This window comes from Sminthopsis crassicaudata, chromosome 4 (assembly GCF_048593235.1).
Source record: "Sminthopsis crassicaudata isolate SCR6 chromosome 4, ASM4859323v1, whole genome shotgun sequence".
NCBI lineage: Eukaryota > Metazoa > Chordata > Mammalia > Dasyuromorphia > Dasyuridae > Sminthopsis > Sminthopsis crassicaudata.
Genome location: NC_133620.1, coordinates 324,798,933 through 324,826,409, shown reverse-complemented (window position 1 = coordinate 324,826,409; position 27,477 = coordinate 324,798,933). Strand labels below are relative to the sequence as shown.

Sequence of the window (27,477 nt, the reverse complement as noted above, 5' to 3'; positions counted from 1 at the left end):
ATTAAATTTTTGGACTTCCGGCCAAGATGAAGAAGAGGACACAAACATCTATTTAAACTCCCTGTTTGCTCTCAGAATACTTTATTTCATGATAAACCTCGGAATTAGTGCTTGACTGAAAAACCCACAAATAATTACCAACAGAAGACATCCTCAAAATTCACCAGAAAAGGTCTGTTTTTACTTGCAGCAGGGAAGGTCAGATCCCAGGCAGATTGAGGGCAGGCACTGAGAGCAAGGCAGGTAGTTCACACTGCACAGACCTGAGGGGGGTAGGGTGTGATCTCAGCCGTTTCTGCGAGAAGAACTTTACCACAGTGTGGCTTCTTTGCCTTGGCAGCAAGCCAGTAAACCAGCAGAGAAGCTAAAAACACAGAGGGTAAAGACTATCACCCTGAAAAGCTAGTGTCTCTCTCAGGACCTGCCCATATCCACCCGGAGTGTCTCAGCACACTCTCAGAGTCTCAGAGCGCAGATGCAGCAGTGTAGCCATTACTGTCCTTCTAGTGCCTCACTTCTTCCCCCTAGGCTGTAGAGGAAGCTCGGTAATACCATTCATCCCCCCCACCCCCCACCCTCCAAAAAAATAGCAGTCTGCATTTCTTTTTTGTTAAGTTCTAACTAGGTGGTAAGTTGGTACTTGGCAATTCTCTAGCTCAGAGTTCACACCTTTAGTTCAAATCTTTAAGGGAGTTAACACACCTTTGAAGGAATACTTTAAAGGAGCTTGCTCATTGGTCAGTAAGGAGTTCCCACAAGCTCATGGAGTACCCACAAGCCTATTCTCTGGGAGGATATAAGGAGCCACCAAGGCTGCTCCTGGGACATTGAGTTTGGAAGGCAGTCTGAAAGGAGTCAGTCTGGATTGGGAAGGACAAGACTTCCCGAGAGAACTTCAGGGAAGCTCAAGGAGATTCAGAGCCAGGATTCAGGAAGAAGAGGATTTGAGATTCTACCTTCACACTGGCTGGAGGCTCCAGAAGCCTCCCAAGAAATCTGCTCACAGAGAAAAGGATTTACAGAAAAGAAACCTCCCAGAGAAGTATTACAATTGAGAGACAACAGGACATAACACTTTTTTTTGTTAGTTTGTTTTCTTTGACTCTTCTTTGACAAAATGAGCAAAATATTAAAACGGACTCTATTGATAGCTTCTACACTGATAAGAGAGCAGACTTTAAACCCTGAAGAGACTAAAAACAGATTGTTTCCAGATGAATCCTCAAAAGGGAGATATGATCTGGTCCTCAACACACAAGACTCTCATAGAAGAAATTAAAAAGGATCTCACAAGAGAACTAGAAGAAAAATGGGGAAAGGAAAGGGAAACTTGGCAAGAGAGTATGGTAAGTCATTCCACTTATTTAAAGATATAGTGGACAAAGAAATCAAATCCTTAAAAAACAAAATTAGTGAACTGGAAAAAGAAAATAGCTCTCTAAAAAATAAAATTGGCAAAATGGGGAAAAAAAACTCCATAGAACAAAATAACTCACTTAAAAACTCAATTGGACAATTAGAAAAAGGTATAAAAAAGTGAGTGAAAAAAATAATTTATTAAAAATAAGAATTGAACAAACTGAATTGAATGACTCAAGGAGACATCAAGAATTAGTCAAGCAAAATCAAAAAAAAAAAAAAAAGAAATAATGGAACAAAATGTCAAATACCTTATTGGGAAAACAACAGACCTGGAAAATAGATCCAGGAGAGACAATCTGAGAATTATTGGACTCCCTGAAAAATATAATGAAAAAAAGAGCCTGGACATTATTTTTCCCAGGAAATTATCAAAGAGAACTGCCCAGATATTATAGAAACAGAGGGTAAAATAGACATTGAAAGAATTCATCAATCACCTACTGAAAGGGACCCTAAAATCAAAATTCCAAGAAATATAGTGGCCAAATTCCAGAACTATCAGACGAAAGGAAAAATACTGCAAGCAGCTAGAAAAAAAATCAATTAAAATATAGAGGCACCACAATAAGGATAACTCAGAATCTACCAGCATCAACATTAAAGAATTTAAGGGCCTGGAATATTCCGAAAGGCTAAGGAACTTAGTATGTAGCCAAGAATAACTTACCCAGCAAAAATGAGCATCTTTTTCCAGGGAAGAAGATGGACATGCAAAGAAATAAGTAAATTTCATCTATTTCTGATTAATAAACCTGAACTAAATAAAAAGTTTGATCTACAAATATAGAACCCAAGAGAAACTTAAAAAGTTAAAAAGAAATCTTGGGAACTATATTTCTGCTATAAAGATATATAAAGAACACATGTATAATTTTTTTCTAGAAACTAGAAACCAGAAAAAGGTGAAAGTGGGATACTATATCTCACAAAGAGGCAAAGGAAACCTTTGAGAGAAAAAATAGAGGGGGGTGAACATAGTGTGTATCTTGTTTTCATTAGAAATGGCTTAAAGAGAAAAATATTAGACATATTTGATTTATATTGAAACTTCTTCCACCTCATTGAAAAGTGGGAGGGGAAAAATGAAAAGGGAAGGAGTAAGCTAAGCGGAAGAGAATCCAGAAATTGTGAGGAAAAGGGATAAGAAAGGTAGAAGAACTCTAAGGTGAGGGAGGGATACTAAAAAGGGAGGGCTGTGAGAAGCAAGTGATGCTTACAAGTTTAATACTGGAGAGGGGGGGGGAAAGGAAAGGAGAAAAGCATAAGGAGGGGTTAACAAGATGGCAAGTAATACAGAATTGGTCATTTTAACCATAAATGTAAATGGGATAAACTCCCCCATAAAGAAGAAGTGATTAGCAGATTGGATTAAAAATCAGAATACTACAATATGTTTACAGGGAACACACTTGAAGGAGGGTAATACATACAGAGTAAAGATAAAAGGCTGGAGCATAATCTACAATGCTTCAGATGAAGTCAAAAAAGCAGGGGTAGCCATTCTGATCTCAGATCAAGAAAAGCAAAAATTGATCTAATTAAAAGAGATAAGCTAAAGGGTAGCAGAGATAATGAAGCAATGTCAATATTAAACATATATGCACCAAGTGATGTAGCATCTAAATTCTTAAAATAAAAATTAAGAGAGTTGCCAGAAGAAATAGACAGCAAAACTAAAATAGTGGGAGATCTCAACCTTGCACTCTCAGAATTAGATAAATCAAACAACAAAATAAATAAGAAAGAAGTCAAAGAGGTAAATAGAATACTAGAAAAGTTAGATATGATAGATCTTTGGAGAAAATTAAATGGAGACAAAAAGGAGTACACTTTCTTCTCAGCAGTTCATGGAACCTATACAAAAATTGACCATATATTAGGACATAAAAACCTCAAATTCAAATGCAGTAAGGCAGAAAGAGTAAATACTTTTCAGACCACAATACAATGAAAATTACATTCAATAAAAAGCCAGGGGAAAACAGACCAAAAAATAATTGGAAACTAAATAATCTCATACTACAGTATGACTGGGTTAAACAGCAAATTATAGGCATAATTAATAACTTCACCGAGGAAAATGACAATAACGGAGACATACCAAAATGTGTGGGATGCAGGCAAAGCAGTAATAAGGGGAAATTTCATATCTCTAGAGGCCTACTTGCATAAAATAGAGAAAGAAAAGGTCAATGAATTGGGCTTGCAACTAAAAATACTAGAAAAGGAACAAATTTAAAACCCCCAGTCAAAAAACTTGAAATTCTAAAATTAAAAGGAGAGATTAATAAAATTGAAAGTAAAAAAACTATTAAATTGATTAACAAAACTAAGAGTTGGTTCTATGAAAAAACCAACAAAATAGATAAACACTTAGTAAATCTGATTTAAAAAAGGAAAGAGGAAAATCAAATTGTTCATCTTAAAAAATGAAAAGGGAGAATTTGCCGTTAATGAAGAGGAAAGTAGATGTAATGTGCTGTTGTCTCCAGAAACTGCCGATCGCTCTCTGGTCTAGAGGAGAGATTTCTTCCTCCAGAGAGCTGCCTCAACTCTGGCCCAGACAAGACTCTCAATCTCTCAAGTGCCGCCCTCTTTTAACCTCCCAGAGAATGGGCATGGGATAACGCAAGGGCTTCTGGGAAGAAATACTTCAACCAATGAACTTGCTCCTCCTAAGCATGTAAGCTCCTCCCCAGGAGTTCACAGAAGTAAAACTCCCAGTAAAGGCCCAGTTAAGTACCGACTTAGCACTTAGTAAGAACCTAATATCTCATTATCTCATTAGCACTCAGTAAGAACCTAACAAGTAGAGAAATAATTAGGAGTTATTTTGCCCAACTTAATGGCAATAAATTTAATAACTTAAATGAAATGGAAGAATACCTTCAAAAATATAGCTTTCCCAGATTAAGAGGAAGAAGTAAATTGGTTAAACAGTCCCACCTTAGAAAAAGAAATAGAAATTAATCAACTCCCTAAGAAAAAATCCCCAGGACCAGATGGCTTTACATGTGAATTCTACCAGACATTTAAAGAACAATTAACTCCAATGCTATATAAACTATTTGAAAAAATACGTTTTGAAGGAGTCCTACTAAATTCCTTTTATGACACAGACATGGTACTGATACCTAAACCAGGTAACTTGAAAACAGAGAAAGAAAATTATAGACCAATCTCCCTAATGAATATTGATGCTAAAATCTTAAATAAGATATTAGCAAAAAGACTACAGAAAATCATTTCCAGGATAATACACTATGACCAAGGAGGATTTATACCAGGAATGCAGGGCTGGTTCAATATTAGGAAAACTATTAGCATAAATGATTATATCAATAACTAAATTAACAAAAACCACATGATCATCTCAATAGATGCATAAAAAGCATTTAGTAAGATCCAACTCCATTCCTACTAAAAACACTTGAGAGTATAGAATTAAATGGGCTTTTCTTTAAGATAGTCAGGAGCATATATTTAAAACTGTCAGTAAGCATCTTTTGTAATAAACTGGAACCTTTTCCAGTAACCTCAGGAGTGAAACAAAGTTGCTCACTATCACCATTATTATTCAATATTGTATTAGAAATGCTAGCCTGGGCAAGAAGAGTTGAGAAAGAGATTAAAGAAATTAGAGAAGTTATTGAGGAAACCAAATTATACTTTTTGCAGATGATATGATGGTATACTTAGAGATCCCCAGATATTCCACTAAAAAGCTATTAGAAATAATTCACAACTTTAACAAAGTTGCAGGATACAAAATAAATCCAATAAATCCTCAGCATTTTTATACAACACCAACAAAATCCAACAGCAAGCGATACAAAGAGAAATTCCATTCAAAATAACTGTCAATAGCATAAAATATTTGGGAATCTATCTACCAAAGGAAAGTCAGGAATTATATGAGCAAAATTACAAAACACTTTCCACACAAATAAAGTCATATTTAAATAATTGGAAAAATATTAAGTGCTCTTGGATAGGCTGAGCAAATATAATAAAGATGACAATACTCCCTAAACTAATTTATTTATTTAGTACTATATCAATCAGACTCACAAGAAACTATTTTAATGACCTAGAAAAAATAACAACAAAATTCATATGGAAGAACAAAAGGTTGAGAATTTCAAGGGAATGAAAAAAAACATCAAATGAAGGTAGCCTAGCTGTACCTGATCTAAAACTATATTATAAAGCAGCAGTCACCAAAACCATTTGGTATTGGCTAAGAAATAGATTAGTTGATCAGTGGAATAGGTTATGATCACAGGATAAAATAGTCAATAACTGTAGCAATCTAGTGTTTGACAAACCCAAAGATCCCAACTTTTGGGATAAGAATTTATTATTTGACAAAAATTGCTGGGAAAACTGGAAATTAGTATGGCAGAAATTAGGCATGGACCCACACTAAACACCGTACAATAAGATAAGATCAAATTGGGTCCATGATTTATGCATAAAGAACGAGATTATAAATAAATTAGAAGAACATAGGATAGTTTACCTCTCAGATTTGTGAAGGAGGAAGGAAATTGTGACCAAAGAAGAACTACGATCATTATTGATCACAAAATAGAAAATTTTGGTTATATCAAATTAAAAAGCCTTTGTACAAACAAAACAAATGCAAACAAGATTAGAAGGGAAGCAACAAACTAGGAAAACATTTTTATAGTTAAAGGTTCTGATAAAGGCCTCATTTCCAAAATATATGACCTGAGAAGAAAACATACTTTCCCAAAATATAAGAAATCAAGCCATTCACCAATGGATAATTGGTAAAAGGATATGGACAATTTTCAAATGATGAAATTAAGACTATTTCCACTCATATGAAAGAATGTTCCAGAGAAATACAAATTAAGACAACTCTGAGATACTACTACACACCTGTCAGACTGGCTAAGATGACAGGAAAAAATAATGATGAATGTTAGAGGGGATGCAGGAAAACTGGGACATGCATTGTTGGTGGAGTTGTGAATGAATCCAACCATTCTGGAGAGCAATCTGGAATTATGCCCAAAAAGTGATCAAACTGTGCATACCCTTTGATCCAGCAGTGTTGCTATTGGGCTTATATCCCAAAGAAATACTAAAGAAGGGAAAGGGACCTGTATGTGCCAAAATATTTGTGGTACCCCTTTTTGTAGTGACTAGAAACTAGAAAATGATTGGATTCCCATCAATTGGAGAATGGTTGGGTAAATTGTGGTATATGAATGTTATAGAATATTATTGTTCTGTAATAAATGACCAACAAGATGAATACAGAAAGGCTTGGAAAGACTTACATGAATTGATACTGAGTGAAATGAGCAGAACCAGGAGATCACTATACACTTCAACAACAATACTGTATCAGGATGTATGCTGATAAAAGTGGATATCTTCGAAAAAGAGAAGATATATTTCAGTCCAAATTGATCAATGATGGACAGAATCAGCTACACTCAGAAAAGGAACACTGGGAAATGAGTGTGAACTCTTTGTATTCTTGTTTTTTTTCCCAGGTTATTTTTTTACCTTCTGAATCTAATTCTTCCTGTGCAACAAGAGAACTGTTTGGTTCTATACACATATATTATATCTAAGATATACTATAACATATTTAACATTTCTAAAACTCCCTGCCATATAGGGGAGTAGAGGGAGGGAAGAGAAAAGTTGGAACAGAAGTGAGTGCTAGGGATAATGTTGTAAAAAATTACCCATGCATATGTACTCTCAATAAAAAGTTATAATAATAAAAAATATTAAATTTTTTAAAAATATTAATCAAGAGTACTTAACTATCTCTTACCAACCTCCCTGCTGGTAATCTTTGCTTTGTCATTTCCACTTTAAAGGTTATTCTCTTTTGCAGAAAAAACAACAATCACAACAATAATAATAATTGAGGATTTGTTTCTCCCCTGTAGTGAGTTATCAGTCAACTCTCTTCGTAAACCAATGCACTCTCCATTTACTATTCTTTCCTTTTCTCCCAATATGGACTTTAAAAACCACTCTTTTTTCTGTAGTAAGCTTTCCTAATCAGCCTCAATCTAAGTTCAGCATTCCTAACACTATTTTTACAGGACTAGGCCTAGGCCACACTCTTACATTCATTTTCTATGACCAGACCTTCCTCATATCTTCTATATATTTTTAAGACTCTAACTTGGAAGATGTGTCCCCTATAATGAATCCACAGACAAATTTCACTTTTCCTATTAACTGATGTTGTCTTAAGAAGTTCATTCTTGCCTATCTTCTATCCCTCTTTAGCTGACTTCCCCTAGAGTATTTTAGTTAATTGGATCCTTCCTATCTTTCTACCAAACTCTTTAAAAATCTGCTTTTTTGAAAATTTAGGGTACATATCAGCTTACCTTATCTTATCAGTTATCATTTCCTCTCTACTATTAAGAATAAAACCTAGAATGGGATTTCCCCTATTTGTTCCTTTTCCTTTTAAAGGATGAAATTAAAATTAAGACAATTCAAAAAGCTATTCTTATTTTAGCACAGGGAAAATTCTAGCAGAAGTCTGGAACACAGAAATCTCTCTACTTCATCCATCACTACTCTTAATGCTTCTGGGTCACGCATAAAATCTATTTCCAGAACTAACGTTTCTGCCTCTTTTTGATCTTCACCCTAAAATTCTGTCATGTTTTCACATGTATATGCTTTCTTAATATAATGCCTTAATAAACCGTACACCCATTTTTACTTATCCAATTTGTTTTGAATAAAATATACTTTCCCAGAGCCACAATCCAATTATGGGTTTCATCACTTAAGATCTCAGTAAAAGCTAAAATTACATCTTTGGAGTGGAACTTCTAGCTCTTTTTTTGTTGTCTAAACTTTCAATCACTTTCCTACTAAATCTTTCTATGGATTTGGTCTCTTACAAATATCTGGATGTCTCCATACTATTCTTCCTTCTTTGTAGTTACTAGACATAGTATCTAACTTTGGAGGAAGAAATAATAATATAGAGTCAGTGTTCTCTTTCCTCTTTTGCTTAGATTTGTACCTTTTAAATACATTCTTGCCAGTCTTTGTTAAAAGTACTACATTTTTTGAAAGGAATCTCATTCTCAGAAATTATTAGCAATATGTTGTTGCCCCCAAGTTAATTTTTGTTCTTCACTCTTTTCTTTCAGTGGATAAGAAGAATGAGGAAATCATTAAATCATGCCCTTATAATTTTCAAGTTTTTATCCAAGATTTCAACATGGTTGGTAATACTTTTTTTGGCTCCTTTTTGTAAATAAACAGAAGTGATTAGTTGTCAATTATTTTGATAACTCTTGGGAGGGGCTATCTCATAATTTTGACACATGACCTGAGAAGAAAGCATACTTTCCCATAACTGTTATAAAATCTACAAAGCTTCATCATTAATTCAAAGCAAGGAATCAGAAACTATTGACGCTGCTGCTGCTGCTGCTGCTGCTCCTCTTCTCTTCTTCCTCTGTTACAGAATGATTTCTTCATTGATAGCTTCTTTGTAGTTTCACTTGTTGCATCTTTGAAGGATAAAATATTTCTTCTTTCTCAGAGTATGCAGCTCTCTCTTCTTCAGGAAAAGCTTCAAATCTATTTTTAATCTCAAAATGTACAGATGTTGTTTTTCCTTCTCTTTCCCTTCTAGGCTGCACTTTTCCATTTTCATTATCCTGAAAAATATGTCTCCCTTATTCAACCTCTGATTGCTTTGTTTCCCACTGAAACTTCACATCTCTTCCTTAAAGGTACACTTCATTTTCCTTCACTATTGTGGAAAGACTTTCTTATACTTATTATACTTGGCAACTATCTTATCTTTATTCCTTAAGTTTTCTTCAAGCTCTTCTGCACTGTGAGGCAGTTAGGTGAAAAAGCATAGTTGAAATAGAGAAATAGTATAAGTCTCAGTGTCAAGAAGATGTGAGTTCAAATCTTGTCTCAGACACTCTCTACTTGATGGCCCAGGGAAGCTCATTTCCCCTTTCTGTGTTTAAATTTCTCATCTTTTAGAGTATAATAGCATCTTCCTCACAGAGTTGTGAGAATAAAATGAGTTAATATATATATAAAATGCTTTACAAACCTTAAAATGCTACATATATGCTATTATTATGCATATATATATATATATTATGCATATTATCCTTAATTTTCTTTAATCTTCCTAAATTGTCTTTGATCTAGCTACTCTTTCAAAGAGGAAATAGAATTTAGGTCAAGCATCTAGGCCTGGAGATTGTTCTACTTCAAATTTTACCAAATTTTTCTATTTGATTCAACACTGACCTACTTCAAAAATCCAAATCCTTCCACATTACCTATTTAACTTTCTTCTTTTATTTGGTTCAGATCTTTTCTTCTCCCACTCTATCTCCTCCTACCTTCCTCCAGAAAAGTTAGAAGTAGAAATCTCACAATACTAGAAGAATGCAGTTAAAAATAACTACAATAAAACATTTAAAATTGACTGCAGTGAAATTATAATGACCAAGCTTGACCTCAAAGTATGAGAAGGTGCCTCTCCTGTACTTCTTCACCTAGGTGGAAATCCATAGGTGTGGAAAACTATATATACCATTAGGCTTTTCTGATATATTGGTTTACTTTCCTGATATATCTTCTTTTTAAAAATTCTTTATTAGAATGGATAATTCTCTATGATGGAGAGGAAGGAGAATTACATTAGACAACTTAAGTAATATAAAATAAAAGATAATATTTTTATTAAGCACTAGGAACTATATTAAGCTAGTATTAATAAAAAGCAGGATCATAATAAAGATTGTTTTTAAAATAATTACTATAGAATCTTTTAGGAAAAAAAGTGTGGTGCATAAAAGGGGGGTAGCATGAACAAGTAAAAAAAATGTTTGAGTCATCAGTTTCCTAATCTACAAAATGAGAGGATTTGACTAGAAGATCCCTAGATCCATTTTACCTCTTAACCCAGAGTTCTTAAGCTAGTATCTATGAGAGTTTTTTTTTAAATTTTTTGATGATTTCACTATAACTGGCTTCCTCCGCAACTCTATATGTTTGCAATCCTACATATTTTATTTTATTAATTTAAATATATTACTCTGGAAGATCTAAGGTCATGTTGGAGCTCAAAGACAGAAGAAAACTTAACAAGAATTGGAGTTATACAGTCCAAAAGATAGTTCTTTTACACATGAAAAAATCAAAAGTCCAGCAAGTTAAGTGACTTGCAGATAGAACACATGCCTATTAAGCAACTGAAGGAAAATCAGAATTATACTCTGTCAAGTGTACTGATTTTTCAGCTTTTCCTAACTTTTATGAAAATGAAAAAAATTTCAAGGATTTTCATTTGGTAGTAGTTCTACTATTAGGATCCCTTCATTTTAAAAATTCATAATTATGCGATAACACCTTTAAGAAAACATATTATTAATCACAATAGTAATGACATTGTACTAAGTATAATAAGCTCCAGAATACTTTAGAACCCCCTAAGTGAAACTAACAATCAAATGAAAGAGTTCTGAATGATTATCCACATGGATAAAGAATACCTGTTTATATATATAGTGCATGCCAAAGAATGGACTCTTAATAAATGCTTATTTCCTCCATCTTTTCCCTTTCTTCCTGCATTATCACCACTAACATTTAACATAGCACTAGAAATGCTATAAGTAAAATTAAGATGAGAAAAAGAATCAAGGCATAAACAAAGGAAAACTATATTTTCTTAAAGATAATACTATGATCTATGTAAATAATCCTAAAATTTAATTAAAACTAATTCAAACAACTTCATCTAAGTAGTAATATATAAACTAAAACTACACAAATCATCAGCTTTTTCTGTATGTTATGAACCAAACTCAGAATTAAGAAAGAGAAATTCTATTCTACTCAAAATAACTATACAATATATAAAATGTTTGTGAAAGAACTACAAAATATATTTTACAGAAATAGAAAACTAAAACAATTAGAGAAAAATATTAAATACAAACTGATAGAGCAAGCCATTATTACAAAAATGACAATATAGTCTTTATTACTGAACTTGATGTCATTGGTAGATGATAGTAAAGCCTTTACTATGTGCCAACTGCTGTGCTATAGATTGAGGGTGCAAATATAAGAAACAAATTACTATATCCTATCAAGGAGTTCATAATCTAATAGTTGGGAAAGGGTGGTAAAAGCCTGTTGATAAAGAAATGGATCAGTCCCAAGAGTTAGATTAGCAGGGAGTAAAGTGAACATTTCTGAAATCTCTCATTAAATAATAATTGTGATCAGAGACTCAATAATCATAATAGTAGGTCTAAGGGAAAAGGCATACTGAGTAAATTACTCAATAATTAATTTACAGAATTAAAAAAATAACAATAAAATTCATCTGAGGGTCAAAAGGCCAAGAATTACACATATTTTTTTTAATGGGGGAAAGGTAGTCTAGACTATATCTCAAATCATACTAGAAATTATTTTGGCACTGAAGGCCAATTAACATGATGACATTCACATATTTGTAGAGAGACAGAAAGACAGAGAGAGAAAGGAGATGATTAACACCTTGCTAAAAGAGCTAAAACAAGCTGAAGAAAATAATACCTTATAAAACAGTGGTCTAATAGTAAAAGAGGCACCCAAAAATCTACTGAGGAGAGTATCTTTAAAAACAGAATTGAATGAGTGAAAAAGAACTACAAAATCTCACTGAAGAAAATCATTCCTTATAAAGTAGATTTAAACAAACAGAATGTCAGTGTCTCCATTGACTCTAGGAAATAATGAGAAACAATAATACAAAGTCAAAAGAAGGAAAAATAGAAGAAGATGTGAAATACCTCGCTGAAAAAAAAAAAAAAACTGACCCAGAAAATAGTTCAAGAGATAATTTAAGGATTATTGGACTACCTGAAAGTCATGATCAAAGGAAGAATGCAGCCATCATCTTTCAATAAATTATCCAGAAAAACTATCCTTATATTTTATATTATTTTAAAAAATTGAAAGATCTACCAGTCACTTCCTGAAAGAAATCTCAAGATGAAAAGTTCCAGGAAAATTATGGTCAAATTCTAGAGCTCCCAGGCCAAAGAGAAAATACTTCAAGCAGCCAGAAATAAACAATTAAAATATCATGAAGTCACAGTCAGAATCACACAAAATTTAATAGCTTCAACATTAAAAAAGCAAAGGATGTAAAAGAAAATATCCTGGAAGTCAAAGGAACTAGGATTACAATTAAGAATCATCTATCCAACAAAAATAAGAATAAACTTTCAGGGGAAAAATGGATATTTAATGAAAAAGAACTTTCAAGCATTCCTGGTAAAAAGCCTAGAGAAAATTTGACATTGGGGAAGCTAGGTGGCGCAGTGGATAGAGCACTTGAATTCAGGAGGACCAGAGTTCAAATCTGTTCTCAGCCACTTAACACTTCTTAGCTGTGTGACCCTGGGCAAGTCACTTAACCCCAGCCTCAGGAAAAAAAAAAAAAAAGGAAAATTTGACATTGAAATACAAGACTCAGGATAGCTAGGTGGTACAGTGGAATAAAGCACCAGCCCTGAAGTCAAGAGGATCTGAGTTCAAATTTGATCTTAGACATTTAATACTTCCTTAATACTGACCTTAGGCAAGTCACTTAACCCCAATTGCCTCAGTGCAAAAAAAAAAAAAAAAAAAGAAAGAAAGAAAGAAAAGAAAGACAAGAAAAAGAAATATAAGACTCAAGAGAAGCAAAAGAGATAAATATGAAAAAATAATCATAATGGACTTAATAAGGTAAAATCATTTATATTTCTATGTGGAAAGATAATACATGTAATTCCTAAGAATTTTATCATTATTAGGGCAGCTAAAAGGAGTAAAAAGAGAGAGGGTATGGGTGTGAATCAATTAAGTTGGAATGATATGTAAAAGAATAAAAGAGTGAGAAAGGTAGATGTATAGAGAAAAGCAGAAACGAAGAAATAGAATGGGGAAATTTTTTCCATAAAAATGGTTGCATAAAGAAGAGCTTTTATAATGGAAGGAAAAATGGGAGTAGGGAGATAATGGGCAATGATTAAATTTCCCTCTCATCAAAATTGGTTCAATGTACACTCAACTGTATATAAAATTTTAACTTACCAATAAGAAAATAGGAGAAAAAGAGGATAAAAGAAAAGAGAGCATGACAAAAAGGAGGGCAGATTAAGGGAAAGTAATGTTTAGAAGCAAAATAGATTTTTGAGAAGGGGCAAAATAGATTTTTGAGAAGGGACAAAATAAAAAAGAGAGAAGAAAACAAAAAATGAGATGGAAGGAAATAAATTGTTGATAATCATAACTATGAATGTAAATGGTATGAGTTCACCCAAAGAAGTGAAGCAGATAGTAGAATGCATTAAAAATTAGAATCCAACAATATGTTGCTTACAAGAGACACACTTGAAAAAGAAAAATATTCAAAGAGTTAAAATAAAGGGTTGAAATAAAATTTAATATGCTTTAGCTAAAGAAAAAAAAAGTAGAATAACAATCATGATCCTAGATAAAGTGAAAGCTAAAATAGACTTAATTAAAAGAGATAATCAGGGAAAGTAAATTATGCTAAGAGGTACCATAGATTATGAAGTAATATCCAAAAAATTTTATAACAAGTTTCTAAGACTTCATTTTTCAACAAACTGGGCACAGAATAGAGTCAAATTTATAGAAAAGTCTTTCTTTAATTGATAAATGGTCAAAGAATATAAACAGGCAGTTTTCCAGAAGAAGAAATAAAAGCTATCTATATTCATGTGAAAAAATGCTATAAATTACTATTGATCAGAGAAAGACAAATTAAAACAATCCTGGGGTACTACCTCACACCCATCAGAAATGATAACTATAGAGGGAATGAGGGAAAAACAAGTATACTAATGAACTGCTGGTGGAGTAATGAACTGCTCCAACCATTCTGGGGAATAATTTGGAACTATTTCCAAAGGGATCTAAAATTATACATACATTTTGACCTATCAATACCACTAAGAGGTATCTCAAAGAGATCAAAGGAAAAAGAAAAGGACATATATATCAGGATTTTTAATAGCAGCAAAAAATTGAAAGTAGAGGAGATGCTCTTCATTTGAGGAATAGCTGAACAAGTTGTATTATATGATTGCGATGTATTATTGTTTTGCATGGTTTCTTATGTACAATTGATATCATCTTGCTTGCCTTCTCAGTGGATGGATATGAAGATGGGAAGAAGAGAGAGGGAGAATTTGGAATTCAAAATTTTAAAAGAAAAGTATGTCCTAAAATAAATAAAAAATAAATTGGAATGTAAAAAAAAAAAAAAATTGGTAATTGTACCTAAGAGAATAGAACAAGGGTTAATACAAAACAGACAAAGCAGGACAATAATGAAAAGAGATCTCATTGGATCAGGGTTGAAGAGAAAACAAAGTGTACATCTGAAGGGCTTTAAGTCTTTTGGACTTGTAGATAGATAAGAGAACTTGGGAATAAGGGGAAGGGACTTTTCGGAAGAGGATAAGAAAGGGACTCTTTGAGGAATGGGTGGAATAGGAGAGTAAGGGGAAAAGATAAGGCAACAGGAATAGGATAAAAAGAAAGGATGAGAAAGGATAACAGTGAATAAAAATATGATGAGGGAAATTCATTTATAACTTTGAATGTGAATGAGATAAACTTCCCCATAAAATAGAAATACATAGGATAATGTATTAAAAATCAGAACCCAAATTGTTTACAACAGTGTTCCTCAAACTTTTTAAATAGGGGGCCAGTTCACTGTCCCTCACACTGTTGGAGGGCCAAACTATAGTAAAAACAAAAACTCACACTCTGTCTCCACCCCTCAGCCCATTTACCATAACTTGGTGGGCCACATAAACATCCTCAGTGGGCCACTTCTGGCCCGTGGGCCATAGTTTGAGAACCCCTGGTTTACAAGAAACATTTAATAATCAGAGAAATGCAAATTAAGACAACTCTGAGATACCACTATACACCTCTCAGATTGGCTAGGATGGCAGGAAAAGATAATGCTGAATGTTGGAGGGGTTGTGGGAAAACAAGGACACTGATACATTGTTGGTGGAATTGTGAATACATCCAGCCATTCTGGAGAGCAATTTGGAAGTATGCTCAAAAAGTTATCAAACTATGCATACCCTTTGATTCAGCAGTGTTACTCTTGGGCTTATATCCCAAAGAGATCTTAAAGAAGGGAAAAGGACCTGTATGTGCAAGAATGTTTGTGGCAGCCCTCTTTGTAGTGGCTAGAAACTGGAAATTAAGTGGATGCCCCTCAATTGGACAATGGCTGAATAAATTGTGGTTATATGAATGTTATGGAATATTATTGTTCTGTAAGAAGTAGCCAGAAGGAGGATTTCAGAAATGCCTGGAGAGACTTACATGAACTGATGCTGAGTGAAATGAGCAGGACCAGGAGATCATTATATACTTCAACAACAATACTATATGATGATCACTTCTAATGGACTTGGCTCTCTTCAACAATGGGATGAACCAAATCAATTCCATTTGCTCAATGATGAATAGAACCAGTTACACCCAGTGAAAGAATTCTGGGAAATGAGTCTGAACCACTACATAGCATTTCTAATCTTTCTGTTTTTGTCCACTTGCATTTTTGATTTCCTTCTCAGGTCAATTTTACATTATTTCAAAGCCCGATTCTTCTTATGCAACAAAATAACTGTATGGATATATATATACGTATATTGTATTTAACATATACTTTAACATATTTAACATGTGTTGGTCTAGCTTCCATCTGGGGGAGAGGGTGGGGAGAAGGAGGGGAAAAGTTGGAACAGGAGGTTTTGCAAGGGTCAATGCTGAAAAATTACCCATGCATATATCTTGTAAATAAAAAGCTATAATAATAAAAAAAATAATGAGAGATATACACAAAAGTTAAAAATGGAGGGTTGGCACAGAATGTTATTATGCTTGAGCTAATGCAAAAAAAAGGAGGGGTAGCAATCATGAGGTCAAACAAAATTATGGTTAAAGTAGATGTAATTAAAAGACACAAATAGTGTAACTAAATTTGGTTTAAAAAAAATCACATAGACAATGAAGCAATATCAACACTGAATCTACATATCAAATACAGTAGTTATCTAAATTTTAAAATGAAAAGTTACATGACTGACAGGTGAAGATAATAGTACTATAAAAGTGGAGGACTTTATTCTGCCCCTCTCAGAGGTAAATAAATCTAACCAAAAAATAACTAAGAATGAAATCAAGGAAGGGAATAGAATTTTGGATAAGCTAGATAAGATAAATATCTAGGGATAATAGAATGAAAATAAAAAGGAGTATACTTTTATTTTACAGCAGTCCGTTGTACCTTTATAAAGACTGATTATATTAGAGCATATAAATTTTATAGTTTAAAGTAGAAATATCAAAATTATTTTTTCAGATCACAATTCAATATAAGTTGTATGTAATAAGGAACCACATCAATGTAAATTTAAAATGAGTTGAAGATTAAATAGCCTAATCTTAGAGAATAAATGTGTTAAATGTGTTATTAAATGTTAAACATTAAACAAATCATAGAAACAATTTCAGTGAAGAGAATGATAATAATGAGACAACATATCAAAACCTGTGAGATACAGCAAAAGTAGTAATGTGAGGAAAATGAATATCTCAAATGTATAACTCAAAATGTTTACATCAATAAAACAGAGAAGGAGCAGACCAGTGAACTAGGTAAGCAATTTTTAAAAAAATATTAAAAATCCCTAATTAAACACAAATTGAAAATCCTAAAAATTAAAGATGGAATTAATAAGACAGCATTAAAAACTGAATAAATAAGTAAACTTAAGAGTTGACTATGTTGAAATAATAAAAATAGATAAAATATTGATTAACTTGATTTTTAAAAAGAAAAAAACAAATCTGTAATATTAAAAAGTAAAAAAGTAAAATACTACCAATAAATATGAAATTAAAGAAATAGAGTCCTTTTATCCAACTATAAACCAATTGATTTAATAATTTAAGTAAAATTGGAAAATGTTTGCAAAAATATTAATTGCTTAGATTAGCAAAAGAAGAAACAGAATGTATATTATTAAAAAAGAAATTGAACAGGCCATAAATGAGTTTACTAAGGAAAAAAAGTACCAAGACTAGATGGATTTACAAATGAATTCTATCAAACATTTAAAAATTAGCTAATTCCAATATTAAATAAATAAATCTGAATAATATACAAAGAAAGGATCCTACCCAATTCTTTTCTTTTCTCTTCTTTTCTTTTTTTTTTCCTGAAGCAATTGGGATTAAGTGACTTGCCCAGGGTCATAAAACTAGGAAGTGTTAAGATTTAAATGAGATAACTATTTAGATAACTATTGTTAAGTGAGGCCAAATTTGAACTCAGGTCCTCCTGAATTCAGGGCTGATGCTCAATGCACTGTGCCACCTAGTTGCCCTCTACCCAATTCTTTTTATGAAACAAATGTGATACTGATAGCTAAACCAGGAAGAGTAAAAATAGAGAAGGAAAATAATAGGCCAATTTCACTTATGAATATGTATACAAAAATCCTAAATGAAATACTAGCTAAAAGATTACAACAACATATTATAAAGATTATACATTATGACCAAATGGGATTATCCCAGAAAGGCAAGAGTACTTTAACATAAATAAAACTATTAACACGATTGTATCAATAATAAAAGATAAATGATATGATTGTGTCAGTAGATGCAGAAAAAGCTTCTGATAAAATACAATTCTAATTTCTATTAAAAACATTTGGAAATAAGAGTAGGAATGAGTTTTTTCTTAAATTGATAAAAAGCATTTATCTAAAATTATTAGCAAGCAGTATTTGTAATAAGGCTAAACTATAAGCCTTCCCAATAAAATCAGTCATGAAAAATGTTGCTCATTGTCAACAATATTATTCAGTATTGTATTGGAAATCCTAGCAATAGCAATAAGAGAAGAAAAAGAAATTTTAAAAGACAGAATATGGAATGAGGTAATAAAAGTATCTCTTTTTGCAGACAAAAACCCCAAAGACCCAACTAAAAAAATTAGTTGAAAAGATTAATATTTTTAAACAAAATAGCAGGATATAAAGTAAATGCAAATAAATCAACAGCATTCCTATGTGTTATAAATAAAATAAAACCCTATCAGGAAGAAATGTTAGAGACATGTCATTTAAAATAACTCTAGACCACATAAAATACATAGGAGTACAGCTATCAAAACAAACCCAGTAACTATATAAATAAGATTATTAAAAAATTTATACAAATAAAATAATTTAAATAATTGAAGGAATTTTTTCATGGATAGGCAGGACCAATATAATAAAATGATAATTTTACCTAAACTGAAAATGATGACAAAATTCACTTGAAAGAAAAGCCAAGATATATAAGGAAATGATGAAAATATGTAAAGAGCTTTAAAATATCAAATCTTAAATTATATTATAAAGCAGTAATTATCAAAACTATCTGGCATTGGCTGGGTAAAGATCTGAATAAAGGAGATATTCAATTTATAGCAGCAAGTAAATATAGTAACATTATGTTTGACAAATGTAAAGAGAAGATTTAGAGATAAGAATTCATTATTTAGTAAAAAAAAAATTAGTTGGGAAAACTGGAAAGCAGTGTGGCAAAATTTGAGAAGAGATCAATATCTTACATATTTTACCAAAATAAAATCAAAATGGATACATGAATTAGATATAAAGACATAGATTACAAGAAAATCTGTAGAACACAGAAAATATTACTTATCAGACTTATGGACTCAGGCTGACAATTTATGAATACCCAAGAGATAGAAAATAGTGAGGTACATAATAATTTTGATTACATTAAATTAAAAAGGGTTTATATGTGGGGCAGCTAGGTGGCGCAGTGGATAGAGCACCAGCCTTGAATTCAGGAGGACCCGAGTTTAAATATGATCTTAGATACTTAACACTTCCTAGCTGTGTGACCCTGGCCAAGTTACTTAACCCTAGCCTAAGGGGAAAAAAAAAAAAAAAAGAACTGGAAACTGAATGGATGTCCATCAGTTGGGGAATGGCTGAATAAGTTATGGTATATGAATGTTATGGAATATTATTGTTCTAAAAAAAAAAACAAAACAATCAGCAGGATGATGTCAGAAAGGCCTGGAGAGACATATATAAACTGACACTAAATGAAGTGACCAAGAACCAAGAGAACATCATACACAGCAACAACAAGATTATGTGATGATCAACTCTGATAGACATGGCTCTTTTCAACAATGAGGCGATTCAGGCCAATTCCAATAGACTAGTGATGGAGAGAACCATTTGCATCCAATAAGTAGACTGTGAAGACTGAATGTGGATCACAACATAATAATTTTCACCTTTTTTGTTGTTGTTTGCTTGATTTTTTTCTTTCTCATTTTTTTTCCTTTTTGTTCTTATTTTTCTTGTGCAGCATGAGAAATGTGGAAATATGTATAGAAGAACTGCACATGTCTAACCTATATTGGATTATTTGTTGTTTAGGGGAAAGAGAAGGGGGAAAGAAAGGAAAAAAATTTTGGAACACAAGGTTTTTCAAGAGTGGATGTTGAAAACTATTTTTGCATGTATTTTGAAAATAAAAAGCTAGTAGAAAAAAATTTAAAAATAAAAAGGGTTTATACAAATAAAACAAATGTAGGCAATTTTAAAAAAAGCAAAAAATTGTAGGGTTGGAGCAGAATTTTATAGGCAGTTTCTCGGATAAAGGTCTTACATCCCAAATATATAAAGAACTTTGTCAAATCTATAAGATTCCTGAATTAATAAATGGTTAAAAGATATGAACAGGTAGTTTTCCAGTGAAGAAATCAAAACATTTTATGTCATATGAAAAAAATGTTCTAAATTATTATTAGAAGTACAAATTAAAACAGTCTTTAAATATAATTTTACACCTACGACATTGAATAAAATGATTGAAGGGGAAAACATCAAATGTTGCAAGGGACTAGAGAAAGCAGTGCACTAATACTTCTGGAATTATTCCCAGAGTTATTAAACTGCCTATACTCTTGGACCTAGCAATACCGTTACTAGGGCTATTTCCAAAGATGATTATGGAAAAGGATTTGGGGGGGGGTTCTAAAATATTTATAGCAGCTCTATGATGGCAAAGAATTGGAAATTGTGGGAATGCTTATCAATTGGGGATTGGCTGAACAAATTCTTTGTAGTGTATGACTGTGATGGACTACTACTATACTATAAGAAATGATGAGCTCAGTGATCTTAAAAAAACATGGAAAGATTTGCATGAAAAAATGAAAAAGAAAATGAGCAGAATGAAGAAAACTTTGTATACAGTAATAGCAATGCTATTTTAAGAACAACTTTGAGAACAACTAAGTCATATTGACTATGATAAATTCCCAAATTAACTAAAAAAGACATATAAATGAAGATACTATCTACTTCCAGAGAAAGAACTGATATATATATATATATTCATTCATATTGGCAGTCATCTTTAGAGAGGAGGGAAAAATCTTTAGAGAGAAGGGAAAGAAAAAATAAATTTACATGATAACTATTATATACTTAAAAGGATTAGCACATTATATAATACATTCCGCAATTTCATGTGTAATAATCTTTTTTTTATTTTATTGTTATGGAAATTGTTGTTTTATCCCATAAATTTAAAATAAAATAACCATTAAAAAAGGATATGAAAACTTTCCCATATACTTAGAGGGAAAAGCAATCTAAACATGGAACAGATATGCAAGTTTCTTTTTCTATTCTTTGTATATTGAAACAACTGAATCATATATTTAATCACTGAATACTACAATACTTACTTGGTGGTTCAAAATAATAAAACTTAAATTTAAAAAATGTTTGCTACTAGTTAGAAAATAGTTCATAGGAACCAATTTGGTACAATATATACAAAAGAAAATGAGTACAATAACACAATGAAATACAAAGAACCTAGTTGCAGGGGCAAGGACTCACTCTTTAAGAAAAATGCTGGGAAAGCGGCAAAATTAGGTATAGCCCAACATTTCATATCATATAGCAAGACAGAATGCAAGAAAGAAATTATCTTTCAGAACTTTGAATAAAGGAAGAGTTAATGAGCAAACAAGGGGCAGAGATCACTTAAAAAAAAATATATGGGTAACTATGGTTACATAAAATTTAAAAGTTCATGCACAAAAAATTTCAATTAAAATTAGAAGAGAAATAGGTAACGGGAAAAAATCTTTGAAGAAAATGTCTTAGATAAAGATCTTACATCCAAGATATATTAGAAACTAATTCAAATCCATAAATCTAAAAGACATTCCTCAAATGATAAATGGCCCAAAAATATGAATAGGCAGTTTTCAAAGGAAGTACAAACCATCAATAAATGAAAAGTACTCCAAATTACCAATAACTAGAAAAATGAGAATGAAAACAAAACTGAGATTCTACATCACACAAGTCAAATTGGGAGTTATTAAAAAAAAAGAAAAGAAAAGAAAAGAAAAGAAAAGAAAAGAAAAGAAAAGAAAAGAAAAGAAAAGAAAAGAAAAGAAAAGAAAAGAAAATGACAAATGTTGGTGGGGCTATAGGAAAACAGGCATACAAATTCATCACTGGTGGAAGCTGGCATGACCAAAATGTCATTTACCTATACACATCCTTGTACTTTGTGATATAACTACTAGGGAGACACTTCAAATGAATCAAAGAAAGAAGAAATGCTCTTTTATGTACAAAAATTATTTCTAGTAGTTCTTTTATAGATATGAAAATCTGAAAACTAATCAAGTATCTACCTATTGGTGAATGACTATGAATGTAAGGGAATATCACTGGGCAAAAAAGAAATGATAAAATGTATCTCTTCAGAGGGAACTGGGAAGACCTCTATGTATTAATGCAAAATGAAGTATGTAAAACCAGAACAACTTATACAATAAAACTTTAAAGAAAAAATGATATTGGAAGGACTTCAGAATTTGGAACAATGAAATGACAAATCAGCATTTCAGAGGACCAAATTGGAAGTATTATACTCATTTCTTTATAGAGGAAATAAGACTCAACTTGCTTCATTTAACTATGCATATTTATTATAAAGTCTTTTTTTTAAAATAAACAAATAACAGGGAAGGGAACAAGAAGAGAAAAGTAAAGTCTTATTAATTGGAGAAAAATTAAAATTTAAAACGAAGGTTTTAAGGAAATGACTAGGACAAGCCACATAAAGTATCTAAACAGAGAGATTTATGACTGGAAAAGAAGATGGAGCAATCATATAGTTATGATCTCCACTGATATCCACATAATGTTAATAGATCCAGACAAAGCCCCAAGCATGCTGAAGTTAGCAACTATGGAAGATTTATAGAACACAAACAAGAGTCTAGTACTGAAGAGCCTAGACAGATTGCTATCTGATCTGGTCAAGCTAGTACCCACATAGATGGAATCAAAGATTCTTTGAAATGATGAGGTAATTACATTACTATCTATATGCCTTTTAAAAATATCAATGCATTTATGTGGGTGACAAGATCTTCAGTCTAAAGAAAATATGATTACTATTTACTATCATGCTACATATTTTAATGGAATTATAGGTCAAAATGACAAAGCTTGATATGCATAAAAATTCATAGTCCACAGGCTAAGGACTATTTAAAATACCATACAACTCAATATATAACTTGGTGAATAAAATTCAAGATACAGGCTATATAGATAATAAAATGATAAAGCAGATTTCCTTCATAAGTTACAAAGCATCTACAATTTCCTAGGAAGTATAATAGATTACTTGCCCCAAAGCTTCAAAGAACCTTGGGAAATCATGAGCTTCCCTTCAAATACAAAGGAATAGATAACAATTATTTAAGCCAACTTCAAATGGATATAAAATATTATAGTAGGAAATAAGCTCAAAGATGACATTCTTATAAACTGACTTTCCAAATAAAAAATCTAGGTATAGTGAAGTTAAGTGATTCATTAAAGCCCTCTAATTCATGCTACCAACAAGATAGTGAATCACTTTCTCCAACCTTCTTTAATATTTCTTTATAAAAATGCTTCTTTAATAAAAATGGGGGATGGGAATGAGGGAGGGATTATTGTAGAGGGCTAGAACTGAGCAGATGCACTTGGATGGCCGAGCACGTGAGGTTAATTGCCAATTGGACAATTCTCTATTAACATGTTTGGAGGATGAACCTACTCACCTCTTTGCTGGCTTGATCCATGGGTGTAGACAAAGAAGGGGAAGTGATATTGGTAGGTGGAATAGGAGGAGGAGGGTCATTCTCTTGCAGTGGAGAGAGAGGAAAGAGATGTGGAGATTGCTAGATCTAATCTAAACCAAGAATAAAGACTTTTACTTATCCTGACTCTGGCTGACTCTAACAGATCCAGGGTCTCAACAGATTATGAATCATATTAAAGCTGAATCAAAAGGACACAAAAAAGAAACTCCAAATAAAATAAAATCCTTATGAATTAGCAGAGAAGAATCTTCATTCTGAAGGCACATACTGTGAATTCCACCTCCACTCAGTCTCTATATTATTTAAGACAGAAGCTAATTTGTGCATTTGAGTCTTAGATCTATCTTGAGATTCCCTCTACTACAACAACTCTGTTGGCACACTTTCCTCATAAGTATATACTTATACTTACATATATACTTTATATAAGTATAAAATAATGATATTGCCCAACCACTTGAGAACAAAGTTAGGGAGATCTGACAGTATGTTGCCTTATTCAACGGAGCTCTAAATTAGGACCCATGTAGACAATAGAGAATCACACTGAAACAACCTTTCCCGGCCTCTCCCAACCCTGCAAAAAGCAAAAGGCATTGATTAAGCGCTGGCATAAGAAGAACAAAGATGAGCCATGAGAGGAATTGAGTTTCAGGAGCCATACCATATCTGAAATAAAGAGAATGGATATGGCCAGGGCCAAGAGTACTAGCTAAAAGGATCTAGGTTCAAATTCTAAAGTTCAGACAAATCACTAAATTTCTCTGAACCTCAGTATCTTTATTTTTGAAATGAGGGCATTGGAGCAAATGATCCCTAAAGTCAATTCTGGCCTTTTCTAACATAACTGAGCATAGAAAGTACTAGTGAGCATTTAGAAGAGCATTAATATTCCTATTTTTCTTTTAAAATGAGGTTAATCTGGCATGACCTATTCTTGGTCTTTATAATCTGGCTCTTTATAATCGCTTCTTCCCTTTCTGAATATTTCTTAACTAATTCTTTAGTGAGGTATCCTAGAATTTCTCAAAAAAAGTCAAGCTCACTACTAAACAGTTTGCAGAATGTCTTCTCTTTTTGCAAAATACGGACATCTGTTCTTCTATTTTTGAGTACCTCCTCCCTTTTCTATAACAATGGTAGTGACAGCAATTACATCTGTCTTTTATTTTACTAACCAAAGTGTGTGTGCTCGTGCGCGTGCACGTATATAATTCATCAAAGGCCAGTAGACTGAATTCATCCAAGGCAACTGGGTATTGTCCTGCTATCTCCTTACCTAGCCTAAATATTAAATCCTTGTCATTTTTTTTTCTCCTGCAAAGGTGATTGTCCTTGGAAAATAAAATAGAAGCAACAGATAATGGAGAAGTTCTGCTCTCTCTCAATTGTTAGTTATCAAGGGCAAATTGCCCTCAAGCAGGTGCCCCACTCCTCATTTCCTTCATTTCCTTAAAATACAGCCAAAACAAAACAAAACAAACAAACAAAAAAAGGTAATGCCATCTTGGTTTGCATCAAGAGAAGCACAGTTTCTAGGAATAGGTAGATGATAATCCCACAGTACTCTACTCTCAACATCACTTAACTGGTATACTGTATTCATTCACTTCTGAGCACTATGGTTTAAGGATATTGACAACTTTCAATTTGTCCTTATTTTTCCTCACCAGTCTCAGCTCATTCTGAGCTAATACTGTTTATAAAGACATGCTATACTCTTCTGTTCATTCCATAACTAGGCCTTATAACCATTTTCTATATATATTTTTTAATCTAATTTGGCTAGTAAATCTCTGATTAATCCACATATTCAGAGAAATTCCATTTTAATTCTTCACTAAGATTGTTTATGTCTTCAGAATTTGATTCCTGAGCATTTTTTATTCCTGTCTATAGAATTTTAGACCAAGAGCTACTATTTATTTTTCTGCTTGAACCCTCTGAAATATGCTTTCCTATATTTAGAATGCATATTATAACTGAATTTCCTCTACTTCTCTACCACAAATTCTAGGAAGAGACAATACTTGCAACAAGAAATCCATCATTTCTAAAAGAGCAACCAGATTTTCCCTGTCAGTGTGAAATGGAATTACCTCTTATTGGTTCCTCTATTTTTTAAAAGATTAAATTACTAAGGCAACTAAAGATGTTATTAGTTGCTCTGATTTTAGCTAAGGAAGAGTTCTAATAGAAGTCTGGGAGGGAGGAAGTCTCTATTTCATTCATCTCTACTGTACCATGTCTCTGGTCCAGGCTTGTGATCTATTTCCAAAATTCCTTATCTATTTCCTCTTTTTGGCCAGATGGCCTATAATCTTATTCCCATGATTCTATGCACATAGTAGGTAATTAACAATTATGTGATGAATTAATCTTGTATGGCATGCCTCATAGGAATGACTGTATCCATTCTTACCCTCAAATTTTTACTTCTAAATCCTGCCTTAACTTTCTTTTCACACAATCCCTAAAAGCCAATGCATGAATTACTTCCTAATCATTCTGGTCTATAAACATCTCTTTTTCTCCTATACTCCCAAACCACCCATTAATAAGGATAAATCACTTAGACAGTCATAACCAGGCTTTACTGTTACTTAAATTTTCATCTGTGTCTGCCTTTCCAATAAAACTGTAAACTTCCTAAGGGCCATGGCAATAATTTATTTCTGAAACACCATCCCAGAGCTAAGAATAACTCATGTCCTATAGTGCTTTAAACTTTACAAAGTGCTTTGCTCACAATAATGTTACAAAGTAGGTAGTAAAAGAAGCCTTATGCCATTACAACCAGGAAAACTAAGACTATGAGAGTTTAAATAATTTGCCTATGATCCCATAACTGGGATCTACTATAATATTCATCAAAATCTTCCAAGTACAGCAGTCTTTTCTATTGCATCTTCCAGTGCTAAGCACTTGGTTCTAAAATATTTGTTCTACATAGGCAACTTTAAAAACTGGTTCTATTCAACATACCATAAATAAAATAATAAATCAAATCAAATCATAAAATTTCTCTTACCCCAAGGTTCCAACTATTAAGTCGAGATTCAAGTTCACTGTCATCCACAGATACTGAAAATTTTTTGGAATAATCCTTCTGAAATATGAACATTTCAAAAGAAAAGTTAGGATAAATAAAGATAAAAGACAATTTCATAGGTCTTATGCTTCTTTTTTTTTATCTGAGATGATTTTGACCTTAAAGGAAGATATTTCTGATAAAAGTAATAGAGATTACTATCACTTAGGGCAATGATATAACACATTTCATTATAATATGACTTAATAACTAATGATTTAAATTTAGTATTTAAATTAACCAGACCTTTTTCTTTTACTTCTTTTACTTTTTTTCTTTTACACTTTTACAAAATGTTTAATTGCATGCCATCACAATTTAATTTTTTTTAAAGCTCATATTTGTTAAAAAGGAAGTTTTGTGTTAGTATCCAAGAATATCTTTATTCTAATATTTGTCCTTATTCAAACATTAGGAATGTATGGAAAAATATGTTTTCAAACATTAAACAGTTTTTAAATTCCCTCTCTATCATTCTATGACCATTAAGATAGGTCTTTACTTCTTTTATAAATAAAAATTTCACTATATCAAACATTTACCAATCCAAAAAAAACTGTAGTTAATTGAGGATAATCAGATATTCAGAGACCTAGCGATATTCACAAATGGTCTACTATATTGT

General features: G+C 32.2%; 1 protein-coding gene across 8 annotated transcripts in view; it reads right to left on the bottom strand.

Annotated features, from left to right (window-relative positions):
* Positions 1-27,477, bottom strand: part of CEP112 (centrosomal protein 112) — a 728,584-nt gene that overhangs the window by 624,766 nt on the left and 76,341 nt on the right. For all 8 annotated transcript variants that reach the window (XR_012481126.1, XR_012481125.1, XM_074260574.1 and 5 more), the window contains exon 6: positions 26,793-26,870. Coding sequence is in view for 6 of the 8 variants with exons in the window: in XM_074260574.1 (XP_074116675.1) it covers positions 26,793-26,870 (78 nt within the window). In the remaining 2 variants the exon portion in view is untranslated. The remainder of the gene's footprint in view (positions 1-26,792; positions 26,871-27,477) is intronic.